The sequence below is a fragment of the Mastacembelus armatus genome, chromosome 24 (genome assembly GCF_900324485.2).
Source record: "Mastacembelus armatus chromosome 24, fMasArm1.2, whole genome shotgun sequence".
Lineage (NCBI taxonomy): Eukaryota > Metazoa > Chordata > Actinopteri > Synbranchiformes > Mastacembelidae > Mastacembelus > Mastacembelus armatus.
Window position 1 is genome coordinate 10,718,389 of NC_046656.1, and position 19,819 is coordinate 10,738,207.

Here is a 19,819-nt window from a genome sequence, read left to right on the forward strand (position 1 = left end):
TTACTTGTTCTTGGCCTGGTTGTGTGTGTGGATGAGGCCCTGGCGGTAGAGCAACTTAGACATGATGTAGGGCTTGAGGGACATGTGGAATGGAGAGCGTGTTTCCTGGCGCTCAAACAAGTCAGGGTGGTTGCACACCTACACGCACAGACGGTGCAGTTGGCAAAACGTACAAACGAACCAGCATTAGTCATGCTTATATTTGTCTAGGGCACCCAGTTCATTGTTTAATTGTACATCTCGATTTTTGTTCCCAGCAATAAATGGCATTATCACTCTTGGAACATGTAAATGCTTTTTGATGACCTAAATTTATCATAACATTGATAACATGATGCTGAAAATTATCCTAATAGGTATGATCAATCATTGTAACTGATGCATCTGAAACAATAATCAAAACTTATTATAGCTGTAATCACGCTGTACTGCACAATTTAGTACAAGACTCCTACCTTCCTGAACTGCATGACCAGGTTCATGAGGGAGGAGGTGGTGCTGTGAGCCTGCTGGGCCGTGCCCATGGAGGACTGCAGCAGGTCTTCGATAGAGATCTTGTTCCTCAGAGCCTGGTAGAGCAGCCTCTGTCGGGACGTCAGCTGGCAGTAGGTCAGGATCTCAATCTGCAGGGGTAACACAGAGCAAGTGAGCTAACTGTGCTACTAAAGCAATAGTATCTTGTTTGTGCAAAACTGACAAAAAACTGATTAAAGTTAAGATTTTACCTCTTCAAAACTGAAAAACTATAATATAAAAATGTACTTCATTAGGCCAGTGCATCTGTAAAATTGCCTTTATAGTTTGCTAGAATTTGTTTTAGTAAAAGAAAATCAATTGATGTGTAATATAAAAAAATATTCCCTCTTAGGAAAAAGACTGGTGCATAAAATCAAATCATAAAACAAGCCTAAAATAATTAAAAAAGATTCTGTTAAATTCAGCACTGCTTCCATAACATAAACACATATGCAGTATTTTCTCATGGTTTCGACCAAAAATGAGGATGAATTTTCGTGTGCTGTCTTCATGCCCAGCTTGAGGCACATCCTTTAAACACACGTCAAAATCTCTGCTTTTACTGGTCTAAGTGTCAATAATGAAACCACTAAAACTAAACAACAAACCATAAAACCCAACCAGTGAGCGATCTTCATCTGTTATTATTGGCCTCACTATGCTGACAAATCAAGACAAACCAGCAAGACTGGAGATGAAAAAGAAGCGGGCTGGCAGGAGTGTACTGCGGGTGCCAAGTGAAGAGAAAAAGACAGATGTGGGGGAGTGGTGAACTCTGCCATTCCTTCGCCTCTGTGTAACGCGACTCCCACAGTGCATGAGTGAGTATGTGTGCACTGCTTGTGACAGCAAGAGACCCCGAGTGCAACATCTGTCAAGATTATCTGCCAGCGCAAGCATCACTCACGGGCTTATTACAACACTTTCTGAGTCACAGGGAGACAGATGGCATAAGTTTAACCAGGGGAGGACGTGAGTATTTTTACAGAAACTTAAATTATTCAAACATTTTTTATTTGCTTGGATTCCATAGTGAGACAATTTTGCTCCATCAACATACAGTAATTTATAATAAACTTTTCAAAAAAGTTATTTGAAGAATTGAATTAAAAAAATGAGAACTGCTATTAGTTCAATTTCAAAATATGCATTTGCAACTTGCTCACCCAAATTTAAGTTAGCACATACAAAGTTCTCCTTTTTACCTTATCTGAGAGCTCGTTTTCCACATCCTTCTTGATCCTGCGCAGCATAAAAGGCTTAAGGATCATGTGCAGTCTGGAAAGTTGGTCTGGAACATACAGGCAAAGCAAACAATCCTGTTTAGCTATAGAACACATTACATGCAACAGGGGCAAGAATAACATACCAGTGTCAGCATAAAAATCACAGAACTTCAACACAGCATTTACTATGTGTTGACAGGAAAAGTAGGACAGAGCTTTAACAGGCAGCAGAGAAGATGTTTTTTTCCTCACTCACTCTCATCGATGGCAGATTTGTTTTCAGCGTGGCTTTCGATGTCCTTGGAGAACCATTCATTAAACTCTTCATGGGAATCAAACAGTGTAGGCATGATGAAGTGCAGCAGGGCCCACAGCTGAAATACAACAGTAACATATACTCGTCAACAGGTGTGTCGAGCGCTCACTAACTCGCGTGAGCACGCACGCGCTGCTCACCTCAGCCATTGTGTTCTGAATGGGCGTCCCCGTGAGCAGCAGTCTGTTTCGACACTGGAACTGCAGGAGGATTTTCCACCGAACACTGAAAGCATAGAGAAGCAGTATACATAGCAGTATGTAATGCTTAACTGTACTAGAACTAAAACTAGCAGTTTCCTCAAGGGTGTAAATATCAAGCTTTTGTGTTTGGATACCATATCTTTGCTTTACCTGCTGCTACTTTTTAGTGCCTGGGCCTCATCCAGAACCATGTACTGCCACTTCACCCTCTGAAAGTACTTGACGTCCTGGACCACCAGCTGATAGCTTGTGATCACCACATGGAATGGTGCATTTTGAGTGTAAAGGGTTTTCTGTCCAAATATACAGAATAAACAGAATGAGAGAATCACATACAGTGAAAATAACAGAGCAAGAATTTACCAAACAGTACAATAAAGCATTTCATAGCACTGTATTTTTACAAACTCTATGTTCAAAGTAATCATCGGCACCATGATCTCTTCCTCACCTGGCTCCAAAACTTCCGTATCACCTTGCGATCATGTGGATTCCCCCAATATGGCAACACCTTATGGACAAATGAGCAAAAAGAAGGAAAACCGTGAAACAGCTCTGTTAAGAAACTTAGCAGCACCAAAACAATTTATAAAAATAAACACTTGTTATTGAGCTACACTGATGTTCCCAGAGGAAACATTTAGGCATAACAACACGAACAGTATGAATCACTGTTTCGGTTGTTGGATTGTTTATGTAGAATGTGATGTGAAAAGTTATACACATCATTACATCACTCAACAGTAGCTGCTTTTCCATTGTTTTCAGTAAGTCTTGCTTTGAATGTTCAGGAAGCTTATCTTCAACTTGTGTAATAGGGTCTTTTCACACCTCATTAGCAAAACAGACTGGAATTGATTTATTTCCAAACTGACACAGAAAATGGGCATAGCTGAGTGTTGAGCACAACAAGGAGTTTTTCATATTATTGTGTGTATGTGTGTGTGTCTGCCCCCAAGCGCAGACAGCAGTGATGTGTTTGATAAATGGTCTTTAGTCTATAAGCATGCACAAAGCTTGTCAAAGGCTCATTAAAGCATGCAGAAAGATCCAACAGCTACTCAACAGTCAAACTATGAACAGCTTTGTGATCATGTTAATATAATCAATGATAGTGCTAATACAATACTGCCCCCTGCTGGGTAGTTCTAAGCATGTGTGTATTTTGGTGTGTTTGCTCAGATATTTGAAAGTATTTCTCACAAGAGCACAGCAGCACAAGGATTCTACAATTCCTCCAGACGTATTTTTGTAGGTGTTCCTGCTGGAGTGCTGACTCGGCAGCAACACTGAGTCTCACCTTGAATTTGGGCACAAAGCGGGTGAACTCCTGATGCCAGTTGTTGAGTGTGGATGCTGGAGAAATGATAAGGAATGGACCCCAGATATTGTCTCTCTGTGTAAGAACAAATAAAAAAAAGGAATACACTATGTGATTTTTGTATGTGAATGTAAGTGAAGCTCCCAATAACAGGAAGCTCTTGCAGAACTGGGCAGACATCTTTCTGTCTGCACAGTCGATCAGCATTGAAAAGCTCACATTTTCCCCGTATCCCTCTTTTTCTTCCTTTGGGGTTATGAGAGAAAATCGACTATTCACAACAATGAAATAAGTCATCAGACTCACTCAATAAAATATTCCAACACCTGCAAAAAGCTCAGCCAGAAACTAGGGACTCTTTAAAGGAAGCAGGTGCATGAAGAAGATGGAAGCTAGATATTTTCAAAACGCAGTATCAACAGTGGAGACAATCGAAAATTCCACAAAGTTTTTTTGGAAGTGCATAGTGAATGAAAACCTTTGGCCTGGTGCTCTCTCTCACCTCTGCTAGGTGTGCCAACAGGGCGATACTCTGGACTGTCTTCCCCAGTCCCATCTCGTCTGCCAGAATTCCATTGATTCCCTGCAGAGATGTAAGAAAACAAAAAATAAATAAATAAATCACTCAGTTGGTATAAAAAAAATGGAAATATTATGAAATCATTTGAATGCCAAAATACACCTGACCATAAAAAAATATCATCTGAATTATATGTGTTTCATAATTGATTTAGAAATACTAAACCCAGCCTTTATGCACATCTGCATCTAATGTATTATACTAGTGATTTTACATCAAATGAATAATTTTTTAATGCTATAATATTAGAACAGCCTTAAGAAACCATCAGTACTAAACTCTTTTAGCACTTCACACATCAAGCCAGAAAATAAGCAAATACAAATTATATGTCACACAAACTGAGACAACTAGTTTGCCTGGAACACAAAAACCAACCCTGCAACTCTGCATAAAGTTTCACAAACATGGGTACCTGTTCATAGAGGTTGGCCAGCCAGTTCATGCCTTTAAGTTGGTAACCCTTGAGTTTCCCATTGAAGATGGTGGGTTGAGGAATGTCTTCACCTGCCTGGATGGATGGGTTTGAAAGGCTGTAGCTCTCCCCAAACCCACAAACACTTCCCAGGCTGGTGCCCATGAGTAACCCGCCAGCTGCGTGTAGAGACGCGCTGCGACTGTCCTTCGCCTCCTCGTCAAACATTCGCGTCTACAGGGAGACGTTTGGAGATTAACACAGCATCAACAGGGTATAGCGTGTGTGTAGGATAAAGACACCTGTGAGGCTGTGCATGTTTCTACTTACTCTCTCTTGATGAATCTGGTAGGCCTCTTTGGCATTCCTTAGGGCTTGGCTCTTGTAGTATTCACTATCTAAAAATGGATACATTGACCTTTTGCATAAAAGTACAGAAACTAATTCAATCGTATATGTCTTTCACGTACACAAAAGCATATTGCCAAAAATTCAACAATGTCCAAAACACAGAAACCCTGGAAGAAAGTATTTTCCTGCTTCATATGTTTGATAGTTGACTGCAGAAATACCCCTGCTGCTCCACAGCACATTCAAACTATGCAGATGAAAATAAAGGAAAAACAATCCATAGATAAAAAGGAGGCTAATGAGGGAAGACATTTTAAAAAAACTACTCCATTTGGCATTTCATTTCACAAAGGGCCTCATGAGATATAAATGTTAAACATCAATATTGAGTTTTAGCTACTAATCGATTCTAATCCCCTACCATAATTAACTTGACTGAACCGTTCATACCATAATCCTCCTGTCCCATGTTGACCATTACGCCTCCTCCAATGTCTATTTGTCTCTGCGTCGTAGTATCTTCAAGCTTTCTCAGGATTTCCTCTTGAGCAGCATCTCCACCTGGACCTCCTGTACTGGCTTTACCACTCATGAAATGAGCATACAGTTCTGTCTGAGTGATGAGGAAATTTAATTTACGTTGCTGTCGCTTTGCCTGTTCAAAGAAGAAAAAAAACATGTAAATAAAAATCTGGATGCCCAAAGTGTAATCTGCTCAAAGGCTAAATGCATTTATATGTTTTCAAAACTTATATTGACGCAATTCAGCCATAAAAAATTTGCTGTAGAAAGCAAAAGCCAAGTGAGGCAACTCTTAAGACAGCAGCATCCATTCCACCTACTTCTCTCATCTCCTCGTCCAGTTTACGTTGCTCCAAGGCCTCTTTCTCTGCCCTCTTCCTGTGCTCCTTCTCCACTTTGTCGTATTTCTTCCAGTACAGCATCATCTCCTTGGTGAGCCGGCGAGCCCGAGGTAACGTCTCTTTACAGTTCTTCTGGGCCTGGATAGCTGCACGCCGAACCTCTCGCATACACTGATGAGCCAGCTGCGGCAAACAAAACCGAGGTTAGATGTTCTACTTCAGTTACAATTTACTCTTGCACGATTAAGAAATAAAGGGTTGGTGCAGCTATTTTTGACAAGATTATTTTACAGTTTTTTCAGAAAAAAGACTTCAGTAATGTAAAATCAGAAATGTTTACACTTGACTTACCTTTTTAGCATTGGTCAGTACTAGGTTCTTGGCAGAGGTCTTCTGCTTAAAAGTCTGCAAAATGAGTGTAATTAGGACTATTAGAACTAATAAACCTGAGAAAAAAGTGACTATTTCACCAAAATGACATGAGGTAATACTCATGACATAATCATGAGTATTATCTTTTGACCATATTTTTTAATCAATGTCTTGCATACTGACCTTGGGGATCTCCTTTTTGGCAATGGTGAGCCAGACCTTACGTCGCCGTGCATTGAGCTGCTCAATTGTGAGATGTTTCTTCTTCACCACGGGCAGCGGGGCATCATGGGAAAACTTTGCGAAGATCTTGGTGGTATAAGGATGCCCCTCATCCAGAAACTCTCCCTCTCCACGTTTCTTCTTCTTTTTCACCTTTTTCAGTTTGCCTGACAAAACAGTGAAAGTCAAACAAATAAAAAAAAGAAAGCTTTGATTGCCAGCTGTAAAGTGACCATGGCTCTAGATATTCCAGAGATTCTTTTTTTGTCTTTACCCTTAAATTTCTTTTCATCTTTGATCTTCTTCTTCTTTGGGCCCAGAAGGTGGCGTTGTTGCTCATAGAAGGGGTCATGAGTAGAGAGGAGCCCAGTACTGTAATACTGATACTGATGAAGCTACAGGAAAGACATACACAGATAGAAAAAAATATGATGAGTTTTCAAAAACACATTTGTGGTATTACTTGTATATGTATGTGCATTTTTACCTCCTGGTCAGAGTGGAATTTGCTCTGATGCTGCCTGGTGTAACAATGCAGCCTGAGCATATCATGCAATTCCTCCCGTGACAAACTGAAATCAGAGTCATCGGAGTCTGTGTCTGAGTCTGTGGTGTCATCACTCAAGAGGATACTCTGCAGGAGACAGAGGAGGAATGTAACTACAAGAAGATCAGATCATGTGACATATAATGTGTAAGAAAGGTGGTGAACACTGCAGTGAAATGTTATAAATAAGCAGATATAAAGAGGGAAACTGTTAAGAGTAGGGCTGTAGCTGTAGAGTTGTCTGTTGAATTGTTTAATCCAATAAATCAACTAAATGCACAAATTTGCAGTATGAGAGAAAATGTGTTTAGAAAATACCTTGAGCCATTTCCTGTTCTTCTTCAACCTGGAGAAGTTGTAGAGGCTTGTTTTATCTGCCTTTTGCTCTGTAGGGATTACAGAGAGGAAAAAACATCTCATATGTAAATATAAATGTGATATGAATAAATGACTATATATGAATCATATCTTCCATTAACAAGTAACTGTAGCACTGTAGTAACATGCAAATAAATTCTCGTTGTCTGCATGACATGATGAAGGTCTGCATGAGTAAAGGTAAAAGGAACAGGAAGGGGCAGCAGTGAAAAGTACATGTATCTTACCTTTACCTTGCAGCAGAACTCCGTTTAGGGGTTTGCCCTCAGCCAACTGATCCCCCTGCTCACATGACTCACTCTTCACTGCCAAAGCTGTATGTTGAGTGGAGGAGTCCAGGGATAGCCCCATCCCCAGTGCACCATCACTATCATCACTGTCATCACTATAAGATGAGAAATATGCAGATGTGAGCTCAGTATGGATCCTTGAGCATACTGTATGTATTCTTCACCTTGGAGATGTGCCTGGTGGTAGAAACACTGCACCCATGTCAGGGGAGTCATATTGTGCTAGACCATTAGATACTATTGACTTGATATACTGGATTTAAACTAAAAATAGCACAAGTCGATCTGAAATAAAACTTTTGTTAGTTTAACATTACAGTTACGTCCACAAACAGAACAGAAGATGCACTTTGCTATTAATGTCATTAAATTAAATATATGATTTATTAAATGAAATTAATGTTATTAAATTCAATGTAATTAGTTCAACTGCATAAGAGCAAAACTGGATTTACAGTACTAATATTTACATCCAAGAAGAACCATATTTAAATGTGCCCTGGAACAAACCAGTTGTTAAGTCAGAGAGTGAAATGTGTGTGCACACACCCTTAAATCTCTTTAGTCTTTACCTGGTAATGTCTCTGTTGAAGATGGCAGCAGAATGGCGCAGGAAACTGTCCAACCTTAGGGATCTTTCTAAACACTGCAGGTAGAGAGGTCTGGCCAGGCCAGAGCTCCCTGATGCCCCAACCTCTAGTCGGCCACCCTGCTCTGACGCCATGCAGCAAAGACACCTCCACCCAGCAGGACAGGAACTTTTACTGAAAACAGAAATGAAAGAAGAGGTAGAAAGATTAGTATAGGCAAATAGCTCAGGTTCAGAATGAGCAGCACAGGACATTTTAAACTATGGGAGAGTTGAGGCCCTGATGTGTTTCACCTGAAAGTAAGTATGAAGGTTCACACCACTCTAGAGAATTGTGAATTGCTGTCCAGAGTCGACTTAGTTAAGCTGAACCAAAAGTTTAGTTTTTGCTTTAATTTTTCACAATCCAGACTTTCAGGGCTAAATCAGCTCTGTGATGTGGCTGATCCTCTTACTCCAGGCTGATTTCAGACCTCTCTATCTCCACCCACATCTCAGATGTTGTCACAGCCATTTATTCCAAACATTAGATTATGCCAATGGCTGGACATGCAGAGTAGTACTAGCGTTAGCTCACTGTTTACCATAAACACAGCGAACCTACCTTCTCAGAAAAAGACATCCTTGTTCTTGATTCCGAGATTAATGATCAGACAAAGGTGAAAAACTCTGCAAAATAAGCAAAACCCAGTCACATAGTGATGCCCCAATGACGAGTGTGAAAAGTGTTTTTAAGCAGGGCTAGTGTTCTTTCATGTTTTGTATTTATAAGGATTGTTTTATTGTCAGCTCCTGGAACAGTATTATGTATTTAAATGGTACACCATGTTCCTCCATCTATGAAATGTAAATACTTGTATTGGCTAGCCTGTGTTTTTTCATGCTTTCCCTATCCTACCCAAAATTAAGATATCTGGGCCAATATATTGCATACCATTTTCATATTAGGCAACCTGCTACTCATAATAAAGATCAGACTGAATCACATAAAATGTGAAGAATTACATTTCACCAATTCTACTGTAAATATGATTCAGCCTTTTCATTTGATTCCAAGTGCGTATATTATTGTTTTGACAACTAAATCAGTTATCTTCTGTAATTACTACTCATTACATATTAACGAGTCCCTGCAACAACTACACTTCCTCTTATATGTGTCTGGTCTTCTTTCCTAAACAAAGACAAATGGAAAGCTGTCTTATTTCGAAATATTTATTTCACTTTTAATATCTCGACGTTATGTTAGCTAGCTAGCAGAGCCAAGCTAGCATTAGCCGGGTGTCGCTGGCTAGCTAACCTTGGATGGTGCACTGGGTTGTAGCATGCAAGCTAACGGCCGCTAGCCGCCTCGCTATGTGGTGATCGGCCTACGATCAACGCTAGTAAGAGGTCAAAGTGCTGGTATACACAGCTTACAGGTTTAAGTTAACTAGCTACGCTAAAGCTATCAGTTCACATTTGTAGCTGTTTGTCCTAAAAGGACGGGTAACTCCTTGCTATCGCGTTTCTAATGTAGCGCTAGCTAGCGCTTCATCGTTAACGTTAGCTTATCAAACAGACGTTTCGACACGCGCCGTTAATATGAAGTATTCAAATCGGCCCTGTCTCTTTAAGGCCACCACCTCCCTGCCTAAACAATGTATTAAGATATGATTTCAGTTTAATGGCGATTGTTTAGCAGGATAGTTGCGATAGAGCAACAGCAAGGCCCTCCGCCCGCGCCTCTCGTACCCTTGTCGCGGACACGAGCGAGGACTCGGTTGCCTGGTGAACGAATGATCCCCATGTTTTAATTCTTTCTCCCTCCCGGCCATCTTCCCCCATTGCTCCTTCGCCATAACAACCACCACGGAGGGTCTCACCTCGGCCCCGTGTCCCCCTTTTCGTCTCTCTCCTCGCTGCTGCCGACTCTCGCTTCTCTGACTCCAAAATGGCGGTTTGAGGCGCCGAGCGAGTCTGTGAGCTTTGAGTCGGCAGCAACAGCAGAGAGGCGGCCACTTTCTGTTACTGAGAGAGCAGAGACACGACGCCATGGCGAGGATACAGCAAGGAGCAGGCATTTCAATCAAACGCAGAGCGAGAGACCCTCCTTCGTCGGTATATGCGAGGACGTGACTGCGATAAGAAATACTAAAGGTGTCTTTAGCTCATGAAGGCAAGTACATATCCACCATAGATGTCATTTTTGGGTGTTATATGTCCAACTAATACAAACGCATCGATTAATTTCCGATCACGATTAATAGTGTCTGCTTTCAGCGAAGATTACCGAGCTACGTCTTACGTCATCAGAAGGGAACTGATGGTGGGGCAGTTTAGATACCGACAGGAAGTTTTACATTTTACACAATTATTTTTTTTCATTTTAGATGCTATCAGAGAGCTTGATTTTTTTTAAATCGTGTGCGTATTTTTATTTACATATTTATGATACATTTAGTTATTTACAGTGGTTATAATTTTGATAAATCTGAATTTAACCCATGGGAGATTAATAAAGTATCTAGCGTTATCTGATTATATAATATACACAAAATTTTCATCAAAGAGCATGCTCCGATGATGCTGCCATTATTTCCCACAGCTGCACGTTTGAATTACATAGGGAGTATTATATTGCACACTTGTGGACTTTCCATGTCCTGCTTCATCTTCCCAGTGTGCTAATGTATTATTTTTATTTCATTTTACTTCTCCAGGGACCTGTAGATGGCCTCTTGTAAAAATATGATAATTGGTGTGGATAGTAATATAATTTGTTCAATAATTTGCTGTGTTTCAACAATAAAAATACTCAGTCCACCAGCACTGCCAAGCTTTAATGTGCCACAACTGAGCTGCAAAACAGTGAATGGAATGAAATAACAGTTTATCTGCCCCGCATTAGCTGTCAGACACACAGAGAAATTAAGCTGAGCTAAAGACATACAGATATTGCGTAGCTGCAAGTTATGATTTCAATGGACCCAATGGCGTAACCTAATGTAGTTAATAGATGTACAGTGTAGTTATATATATTTCCAGCTCTTGAATCTTCTTGGAAAAATGAAATCAGAGGCTCAGGCACATTATATGCACTGTACGGTCTTGGTGTTAATTCACATCACTATATCATCAGGCAGCAACAACCACAATATATATTCATATCCTTCTTTCAGTAAACACTCCCATTCAAAGTGCAAATGTCTTTAAATCAGCTTTAAACACTGCTGACATAAGTGTATTCTGTAAAGAACAAATGAAGCCGGCACAGTTTTCAGCAGTAGGCACTACCAACAGACAATCAGTCACTGAATGGGTCTAGATGATGCAGTTTTATTGACATGGTGGGCTTTACATCTGTCTCTTTTTCACACAGAAAAGAGGAGGCCTCATTCATAGCCAGCTGGATTTCTCCTCCTCAAATTTCTGTGGATCAATGAAAGGCTTGTCAATGGATCGGATCATCAGTTCGCCACAGTACACACACTCAGATGCAATGATGTCATCAATGTCTGATTTTATCTGCTCGCGGCTTGTTCCTGCATTGCCCTTTCCCAGACTGGAACTGTCTCCTTCATCCTTGGGCACTGGGCGGTGGCGTGACTTGGAGGATTGTGTGGTTGCTGCCAGCTTTTTCTGCAGCTCCTCCAGACGACTCTGTTTAAAGGCCGACAGGTGAGGAGTCACTTCCTGGACGAAAGAAACAAGAAAAGGGACATATGTGAATTATTACTACATAGAACTTGTTCAGAAAATGTCATTATGTATGATCAGAATAAAGGTTCAAAGTGGAGTTGATACATTTTATAAAAAGGTTACCTGGAACAAGCAGTCATAGTGGAACATGTGACCACACAGGAAAAGATAGAAGGGCCTGTTAAGCAATGGAAAGTCACAAGATGCACACTTTTCTTGGGAATCCACTACACCATATTTGTTCCTCATTTCCTGAATGTCTTCTCTAATGCGTTTAGCGCTTTCTGTGGCCTCCTCCATTTCCTGCTTCAGCTCTTCGATGTGCTGGTTGTACGCCCCCAAGGAATTGCAAATGGCCTCCTGAGAAACCATGATGAATAGACAATAAATTGCATCGATTAGAAGCAACATTCTACACTTTCTGCATTTAGGTCAATCATGCACTGATGTATTTAACTAAATTAGGAGTGGAACTAACAACATTATTTTTTTTCCAGTTAATTTGCTGATTTTTTTATTAGTTGAATCAATTTATCTATAAAATGTCCAAAAATAACTTGAATTTCCTTGAATTTCCTATTTGTCAAGGTGACATCTTTAAATAACTTGTATTATTACACCATGTTCTGTCCAGAACTCCAAAGATATTCAGTTTTACCTTCATGTAAAACAAAGAAAAGCATAAAATCACTAGAAACTGGAATGAGCAAATGTTTGGGATAATTGCTTAGAAAATGACAAAATATGAATTTTCAAAAGGTGCGTATTAATTATCTGCACATCAACTAATCGAAAAATTGACTGACCACTGGAGAATTAATATATATTCTTCAAAAGAATACATGTGAAATACTCTGATACAAACCTTAAAGTGGTCAATGGTGACAAAGTCTGGGAAGAAGGGCAAGATGTCTTCAATTTTGAGCAAGTTGCAGCTGGACAGACAGTTCATGGCTTTCTTTACATCTTTTTCCTCTTCCACCACATGACGGGCAATCTTCAGCCAAAGCTTTTTCCTCAGCTCCTCATCATCCTCAGGCAGATTTGCACAAGACTTGGCCAAGTCAACATCTACCTAGGGGCAATAAATACATCATCATTTAGAAGCACTTGTAAGATTTTGTTAAACACTACAGATAACAGGAATTGCTTTTGAAATCTGGATATTGATCTGTTTAGAATATCAAGGTTTTGTGACTCATTGATATTTGAATTCAAATATCACTTACTTGTAAAGCAAGATCCACTGCCTCCTCATAGAGTTCCATAATCCTATAAATGAGGACACAGGCACGTAGGTACCCATGTTCAGCACACAACCTGAGAGCATATTTCAGGTCATAGTGGATCTCTGATGGATGTGTACCGGCCTGTTCCAGATACCACAGTAGAGAGTCCGGCTTATATTTTGCATAGAGGGACAGCAGGTAGTTGTGGATTGCCTCCTCTTTCACATTGAGCTCATACACGCAGAACTCCATGTAGCGGATTGTTTCACCTATCTGCTGGGTGCTGCCCATCTGGCTGTAATTCATGAGCGCTGGGATGAGCTTCTTTGGGTCTAGCCTCTTGCCCATCTGGATCCACGCATCTACCACTTTTTTTGGTATATGCTGCATGAGAACAGGGGAGAACTTGTAAAAAAGCTTCTGATCACAGTGTTTGGAGAGCACGTCCAGGGCAGCGCAGTAGTCATCATGTTGGCAGTAGTGGGAGATCACTCTTTCATAGTCCTGCATGACTACTGAGAAGTAGACCATGTCCTCTACGTTGCCGTGACTGGCCAGCAGGTCATAGATGGTACTGCGGTTGTTGAACAAGCATTCTTTGTGCTTGGAGCTGTTGAGGAATTGTCTGAACTCATCACGGGTCTCCTTAAAAATGACATTGTTGCCATCGCTCTCCAGCTGCCCAAGGCGGTTCAGGTAGAGCTCTGCTAGCCAGGTGACAAGCAAGGTAATCTGCGTTTTCTCATTATGTTTCAAATTACTTAATTTCTTCAGTAAGAACTCCTTCAAGGCTTCTTCTTGTTTGGCTTCGATGAACTTGAGTGCTATCTCTTCAAAATAGTTCTGCGTCAGCGCATAGCATTTGGCGCTCTCCAGGTATCGCTTATTCTGGAAGCAGTGCTCGGCTTCCTTGGCCAGCACCATGTCCATGCACTCAGGCCGGTCGCGGCAGTACTCCTTGGCCAGATCAAATTTATTCATGCTCATGTACATCTGCCAGACATCCCTGGCCTCACGCTGGATGTGGTATCGGAAAACTGCCCTCTCTGTGTAGATCCACACCAACCCACCAGCTGGATCCTTGATCATCTTCTTGAGGCTGCCAAATTTATCTGGAAACACATCCTCATATACCACCTGTCCATTTAGAGTGCAGATGGCTTTGACTCGGTCATGGAGCAAGAGCAGAAAATGGAACTGTGTCAGCACAATGGAGATGGGCTTCTTAAGATTGAGGTCAATGTCTGGGGTGTACTCCCATACCTGTTGTTAGAGAATAACATGGGCAAAGTAAGTGTTAAATGTGGACAGAACAGAACTAAACATTATCGATACACAGACATTTACCTGCACATCACTTAGCAAGGAATCAGGCCTGACATAATCCAGCTGGCCATAAAGAACTCCATTACCCATCATCCAAGCAAATGCCTTAGGGGAGGTACGCAATTTTGAGGTGTAGAAAGTGATCTCGCTGTAGCCCATGTTAGCTGGAAACTCCTGGAAACTGGGTAGCAGGTCCTGGTTCTGGTTGAAGATGGCACTGAAGCCTTGTTGCTCTGACCCCTCCGCCACCTTACCCACAAACTGGAACAGCCTCTTGCGGGTAGTAGCAATAATGAAGTACTTGTTCTCGAGGCCACGTTCCACCTCCAAGCAGCAGACTGGTGCTGGCTTCCCATCCTCTTCCAGGGAGTGGACCTGCCCCAGAATAAGAATGTGGTAGTGTTTGGGAATAAATAAAACATGTAAGTCAGTAATTCTGCTGTTTTTGGTTACAGAAATATGGACAAACTGTAAAATACCACCACACATCTCATGTACACAACAACAAAACATTTTCTGACCTGTCTGAAATACTGATCTGGGTTGGTGTTGAACAAGCCGCCCTCATTTGCAGAGATCTCAGCCTCAAAGATGATGCCTTGACTGGTGCCAACCAGGAGAGGTCCAGTGCTGGTCTCATTGCCCACCAGCTTATTCCAGCCCACGCTCTCGATGAGGTGGCCTCTCCAGCGGGACAGACTGCGGACCTTCTGGGTGTTCCTGTTGAGGTAGAGACACTCGCTGGTGCTCAGGCTGATCAGCAGATGGGAGCCTGCAACGGGAAAATATGGATGAAGATATCCCTGCTGTTGTTAGCGAATCATAACCATGACACTGCTACAGCAATTTTATAAATCGGGTAGCAACCAGGTGTTTAACTCAAGAACTTAATTAATTAATTAATTTTGCTGTTTTCCAGGCTAGGCCATATGATGCACAGGTTTTGTGGGTGGTAATATTCCCATACTTCTTACCCTTATAAATAGCTACAGTAAACCCAGTTACTGAACAGTGTACAGCGGATGAAAAAGAGAGAAAAAAAACTTTATTTCTAATGAAAATGCGCAGCAGCAGCCCAATACAGTCCACAATGCAAATTCTATTAAAAATCCATCCTTAAAAACATAGCCAGCACTAAACAACATGGTAAGAGGCACATCAAAATAAACAATATGAATCTAATTATTCTATCTTAGGTTATTCAATGTTGCTGCTGATTAACTCCAATTAACATATGTTGTCAGGGGCTCACCAGAACAAGTCCAAACTGTTTCTGCTGATATTTCAATGTTTTGTTTTTTTCAAATGAATAAACATTATGGTAATTCAGTCATTTAATTGTGACCTATGAGGAATATTTTTGTCTCACCGGTTGGGTCCAGGAAAAGTCTGTGTACTTTACTGTCATCTTTCCTTCCTAATTCAATCTGATTAGGCTGATCAGGCTTGGCCAAGTCAATCCTGTATAAGACAACATGAAAACATAAGTATCATCGTCTCGTATCTGCTGCTATAAACACAAATAGATCCTAGTTAACAACAGATCGATACTAATCACAAAAAGCCCTTCACCCAAACTAATCCAATCAAAACGACAGTGACCACTGATAGTGTTTTAAGTGCTTGTGAGAGCCTCATTTGCCTCAGCAGTGTGTCCTTTCCCAGGCTCATGCAGAGTTGATTGTTGCAGACTGCGAGATGGTTTATCTTCTCTGGCGGGGTAAAATCGATCCTTTGCTTGTTGAATATCGGTTTCTCTTCCTCAAGTCTCACATTCACAAAACCTGTGGTGAGAGAACGGTTGTTTCAACAAAATGACAACCTGATACGCTGATAGTCATAATCTTTGTATGTAACGTTAGCAAACCAGACGAAGCACCTCCAGAGAGCAGGGCGACCTACCCGAATGTGTTAGCCCGATGTTGGCACTTGACAGGCGGCTGGGCGGCTGCGCACTGTTTTGCGAGTGCTCGTATTCGTCCATAATTGAAGACATGGGTGAATGTACCTTTTTAATCGCCCGCTGTGAATGAATGTTCTGTAGGTTTAAAAGGTTATTTGTCAACAGTCAGCCCTAAGACGACATGACTAAACAGATAGCTAACATTAGCGGTTAGCTATCTTAACTTCCCCCCGCCAACGATTCACAGGCCTACTTCCTGTCTGTAAAATAAATATAATAAACCCAGAATAAAAACATAGACGGGTCACAATGCAGCATAAACAAACATGAAGCATATGAAATTTAAATCGTCCATGCTATCGTAACAGCTAGCGCAGCTTCCTACTGCAAACACAGGGTGGACTCGGATAATCAGGTGACATCGGAATCATGTGACTACATTCAGTGTGCCGCCCTGCTCTGACACTAGGGGGCGCAGTTCACCCACATTTGGAGCAGAGATTGTACACAAACTGGTTCTGTTGAAGAAAGTAGCAGGCTCATTGTGCCTCAGTGACAGTATTTTAATCAGAATCATTTATTGTACAAGCAAATACCATTTCTTTTTATTCTCCTAATCTATCTTTTAATGATTTATCATACAATGACTTTATAAACAAGACAGTAGCCTATTACCACGGTATAGATGTTTGACATTTGTCTCAGTAGCAAATAACATTCAGAAATGAAATAAAATGTAATCCAAGATAAATTATGTGATTTAAAACTCTAAAAAACACAAATTAAAACAATAAGAGTTTAAGTTCAAAGTTTTTAGTCATCAATTTCAATAAAATTGATAAAAATCTATCTATCTATCTATCTATCTATCTATCTATCTATCTATCTATCTATCTATCTATCTAATAGTGTTTTCTCGGAAGCATCTATTTTATTTTGTCCGTGGGAGTGTCTATGCAAATCAGTACCTGCTCAAACTCGTCCTAAAGCCATCCCTCCCCTCACATGTCTCTCTGCAGTCGGAGGAGCACAGTCAGCTCGGCGGAATGAGATCCTGACTACTCAGCCGACTCTCATCAGAATATCTAGTCTCCCGGACTGACAGACAGGAGGAGAATCCGCACAGCCTGAAGTTTTACGCGCGGCTCGACATGCCACCTCACATGGATTACTTTTACCACGAGTCCCGAGTACCTTCCGCTTGCGGGCTGACCCGGGAAGATGAGCTGGATCCAGATGTTATCAGCTGTATGCTGGTGGGAGACGGAGCCGTCGGGAAGACCAGTATGATTGTCAGCTACACCTCCAATGGGTACCCGTCAGAATACAAACAGACAGGCTTTGACGTCTTCTCAGGTGCGTCATCTGAATTTAGATTTTAATTTTTTAATTAATTAACTTTTTGCATGAACAAATTTTCCAGACAGTGTGGACGAGTCCGCAGTGTGACCTTACTGACACTGAACCCAAGAATCATTTGGAAACAGAGCTTTATTATAAACTTGTTATTGTGAATTTCAAACGTGTGAAATTAAATAAACTACATTAAAACTAACTCGTTCATATTATATGGTTTCCAACAGGCCAGGTCCAAGTAGAAGGATCTCCGGTCAAAGTTCAGCTTCTTGATACTGCTGGACAGGTAAGACTATCAGTTGTTTGTTTATTTTTTGAGAAAATGTAGATAATAATAATGTGGTTTTTATTGGCTGGTTTTCTCAGGATTCAGTCTTTAGCTGTAAATTATTATCTGAGCTTTGTCATATCAAATAATTTTGTAACATATTTGTTACTCAAAGGCTTTATAATTTATAACAAAACACAATAACATTTAATGGGATATGAGTTTTAGTATTGTGTATTGATATGGGTGTGGGGTTTGATTTGATGTGTGTGTGTGTGTGTATGAAATGAGCATCTGTGAAGGTACAATCTGTCACATCCTTGATTGATCCAGCATGACTCAGTCCCAAGATTTCACCATGTGTGTTAATGGATGATCTTTACTTGACACTGTCATGACTCAGTGTGTTTCACTCATTTCTCAAACTTGTCTGTACGTAGTCTGATTGGCACTAACACGTGATGTTTGTCTTTATGTCTCATTCAGGAGGAATTTGATGAATTCAGGGCTCTATCCTATGCCCATGTGGATGTCTTCCTTCTGTGCTTCAGCATGGTCAACCCCACCTCATTTAACAACATTACCAAGAAGTGGGTTCCGGAGATTCGGGCTTATAACCCAACCGCTCCCATTGTCCTCGTTGGGACACAGTCGGACCTCTTACTGGACGTGAATGTCCTCATCAACCTGGACAAATCTAACGTCAAACCTGTCCTGAGCTCTCGGGCGCGAAGCCTGGTGGAGAAGATCAGGGCTACAGACTACATAGAGTGTTCGTCACTCACGCAGAAGAACTTGAAGGAGGCGTTTGATGCAGCCATCTTTGCTGCCATTAAGAACAAAGCACGCAAGAACAAGAAGAGGAGGTTTTCTGACAGGCGCACCAAAGCTTTCTCCAGATGCAGCTGGAAGAAGTTCTTCTGCTTCATCTGAGCTCAGACTTGTTAACCCTGTGGGTTGTGGACAAAAACGATATTTATTTCAATTGTTGACTTTTTTATTATGGACAGTTCCCATTTGTGGCAGTTTATCATATTTCCCTGTGAGGTTTTTGGTTTGGTGTATCCTGAGATGCCAAAAGGGGCAAGGGAAACAAGACATGAGCACAACGAACGTTGGGAACTGACATCCATCGGTGGAGACAGCAGAGAGGATTCAGGGTCATTCTCAGCCTGAGTTTGGTTTCACACTCCAGCGGACAGACTCAGGACACTGGTGTTGTTTACATTATATTCAAAATGTTTGATTGTTCCACGGCAAGGGGAAATACATATAAATACACTTTGAAGTGCACAAAGCACTGGTGTGCCATCTGAGAGAACAAAGAGGTAGATTGAAACTTTGGAGGAGGTGATCAAATCAAGCTCACTTGATGAACACACAGCCACAGACAGAAAATCAGGCCGTCATGTAAATGCTCTGAATTTGCATGGTGTGCTTTGCTACCAACTGCAGCGTTTCAGTGTAAGAGAGAAACAGAAAGTGTCAGGGCCGTGTGTGAGCAGATGGGCGTTAGCCACGTCTCTGATGTGTCCTTGCTGTCTGACTGTCCCAGCCTATTTATATGCAGAAGCTGCAAGTCGAGGTTGCAGTGCGAGGTGCCTCATTCTTACCTCTGTGTGAAAGCTTCCCTGGCCGGTTTGGGCAGGTACTTTGAGGCCTTTGTGTTAACCAGGTAACAGGCCTATCTTTGCTGACATTGATTTTGATTAGACCTTTATCTTAATTTTTATGAAAAAGAAGCACAGCAGGAGGACTTTTTTTAGACAAATGTATTTCTTTTGTTTGGCTATTCAGTTTGGCACAGGAACCTGTTTGAAAATCCTTCTTTCTGAGGTGAAAAGTTGCATGAGTGCAGAAAGCTTTG

General features: G+C 41.2%; 3 protein-coding genes across 5 annotated transcripts in view; 1 reads left to right on the plus strand and 2 right to left on the minus strand.

Annotated features, from left to right (window-relative positions):
• ino80 (INO80 complex ATPase subunit) overlaps positions 1 to 10,349 on the minus strand; it is a 32,661-nt gene extending 22,312 nt beyond the window's left edge. Inside the window, exons 1-22 of one of the 3 annotated variants that reach the window (XM_026318151.2) lie at positions 10,055 to 10,348; positions 8,794 to 8,858; positions 8,173 to 8,364; positions 7,538 to 7,695; positions 7,251 to 7,318; positions 6,873 to 7,019; positions 6,660 to 6,780; positions 6,347 to 6,552; positions 6,143 to 6,196; positions 5,771 to 5,974; positions 5,379 to 5,583; positions 4,908 to 4,975; positions 4,578 to 4,811; positions 4,085 to 4,165; positions 3,562 to 3,657; positions 2,713 to 2,772; positions 2,412 to 2,554; positions 2,199 to 2,283; positions 1,999 to 2,116; positions 1,722 to 1,807; positions 456 to 623; positions 5 to 138 (exon numbers count right to left, since the gene is read on the minus strand). In XM_026318151.2, the coding sequence (XP_026173936.1) occupies positions 5 to 138; positions 456 to 623; positions 1,722 to 1,807; positions 1,999 to 2,116; positions 2,199 to 2,283; positions 2,412 to 2,554; positions 2,713 to 2,772; positions 3,562 to 3,657; positions 4,085 to 4,165; positions 4,578 to 4,811; positions 4,908 to 4,975; positions 5,379 to 5,583; positions 5,771 to 5,974; positions 6,143 to 6,196; positions 6,347 to 6,552; positions 6,660 to 6,780; positions 6,873 to 7,019; positions 7,251 to 7,318; positions 7,538 to 7,695; positions 8,173 to 8,324 (2,588 nt within the window). In that variant the 5' untranslated portion in view covers positions 8,325 to 8,364; positions 8,794 to 8,858; positions 10,055 to 10,348. Of the gene's footprint in view, positions 1 to 4; positions 139 to 455; positions 624 to 1,721; positions 1,808 to 1,998; positions 2,117 to 2,198; positions 2,284 to 2,411; positions 2,555 to 2,712; positions 2,773 to 3,561; positions 3,658 to 4,084; positions 4,166 to 4,577; positions 4,812 to 4,907; positions 4,976 to 5,378; positions 5,584 to 5,770; positions 5,975 to 6,142; positions 6,197 to 6,346; positions 6,553 to 6,659; positions 6,781 to 6,872; positions 7,020 to 7,250; positions 7,319 to 7,537; positions 7,696 to 8,172; positions 8,365 to 8,793; positions 8,859 to 9,923 lie in introns of all 3 variants that reach the window. The other 2 variants (XM_026318152.2, XM_026318153.2) reach the window with 2 other exon arrangements.
• A 643-nt stretch (positions 10,350 to 10,992) lies between these two features.
• On the minus strand, positions 10,993 to 16,753 carry vps18 (VPS18 core subunit of CORVET and HOPS complexes). Its single transcript, XM_026318872.2, has 9 exons — positions 16,328 to 16,753; positions 16,068 to 16,209; positions 15,795 to 15,886; positions 14,947 to 15,197; positions 14,447 to 14,800; positions 13,100 to 14,362; positions 12,736 to 12,945; positions 11,994 to 12,230; positions 10,993 to 11,864 (listed from the first exon to the last, which is right to left on the minus strand). The coding sequence occupies exons 1-9, from the start codon at positions 16,419 to 16,421 to the stop codon at positions 11,568 to 11,570; spliced, it is 2,940 nt and encodes a 979-aa protein (XP_026174657.1). The 5' UTR covers positions 16,422 to 16,753; the 3' UTR covers positions 10,993 to 11,567.
• Positions 16,754 to 17,347: 594 nt separating this feature from the next.
• rhov (ras homolog family member V) lies at positions 17,348 to 19,336 on the plus strand. Its single transcript, XM_026319411.1, has 3 exons — positions 17,348 to 17,684; positions 17,912 to 17,970; positions 18,439 to 19,336. Exons 1-3 carry the CDS (start codon positions 17,480 to 17,482, stop codon positions 18,883 to 18,885), a joined length of 711 nt encoding a protein of 236 aa, XP_026175196.1. The 5' UTR covers positions 17,348 to 17,479; the 3' UTR covers positions 18,886 to 19,336.
• The last annotated feature ends 483 nt before the right edge of the window (positions 19,337 to 19,819 follow it).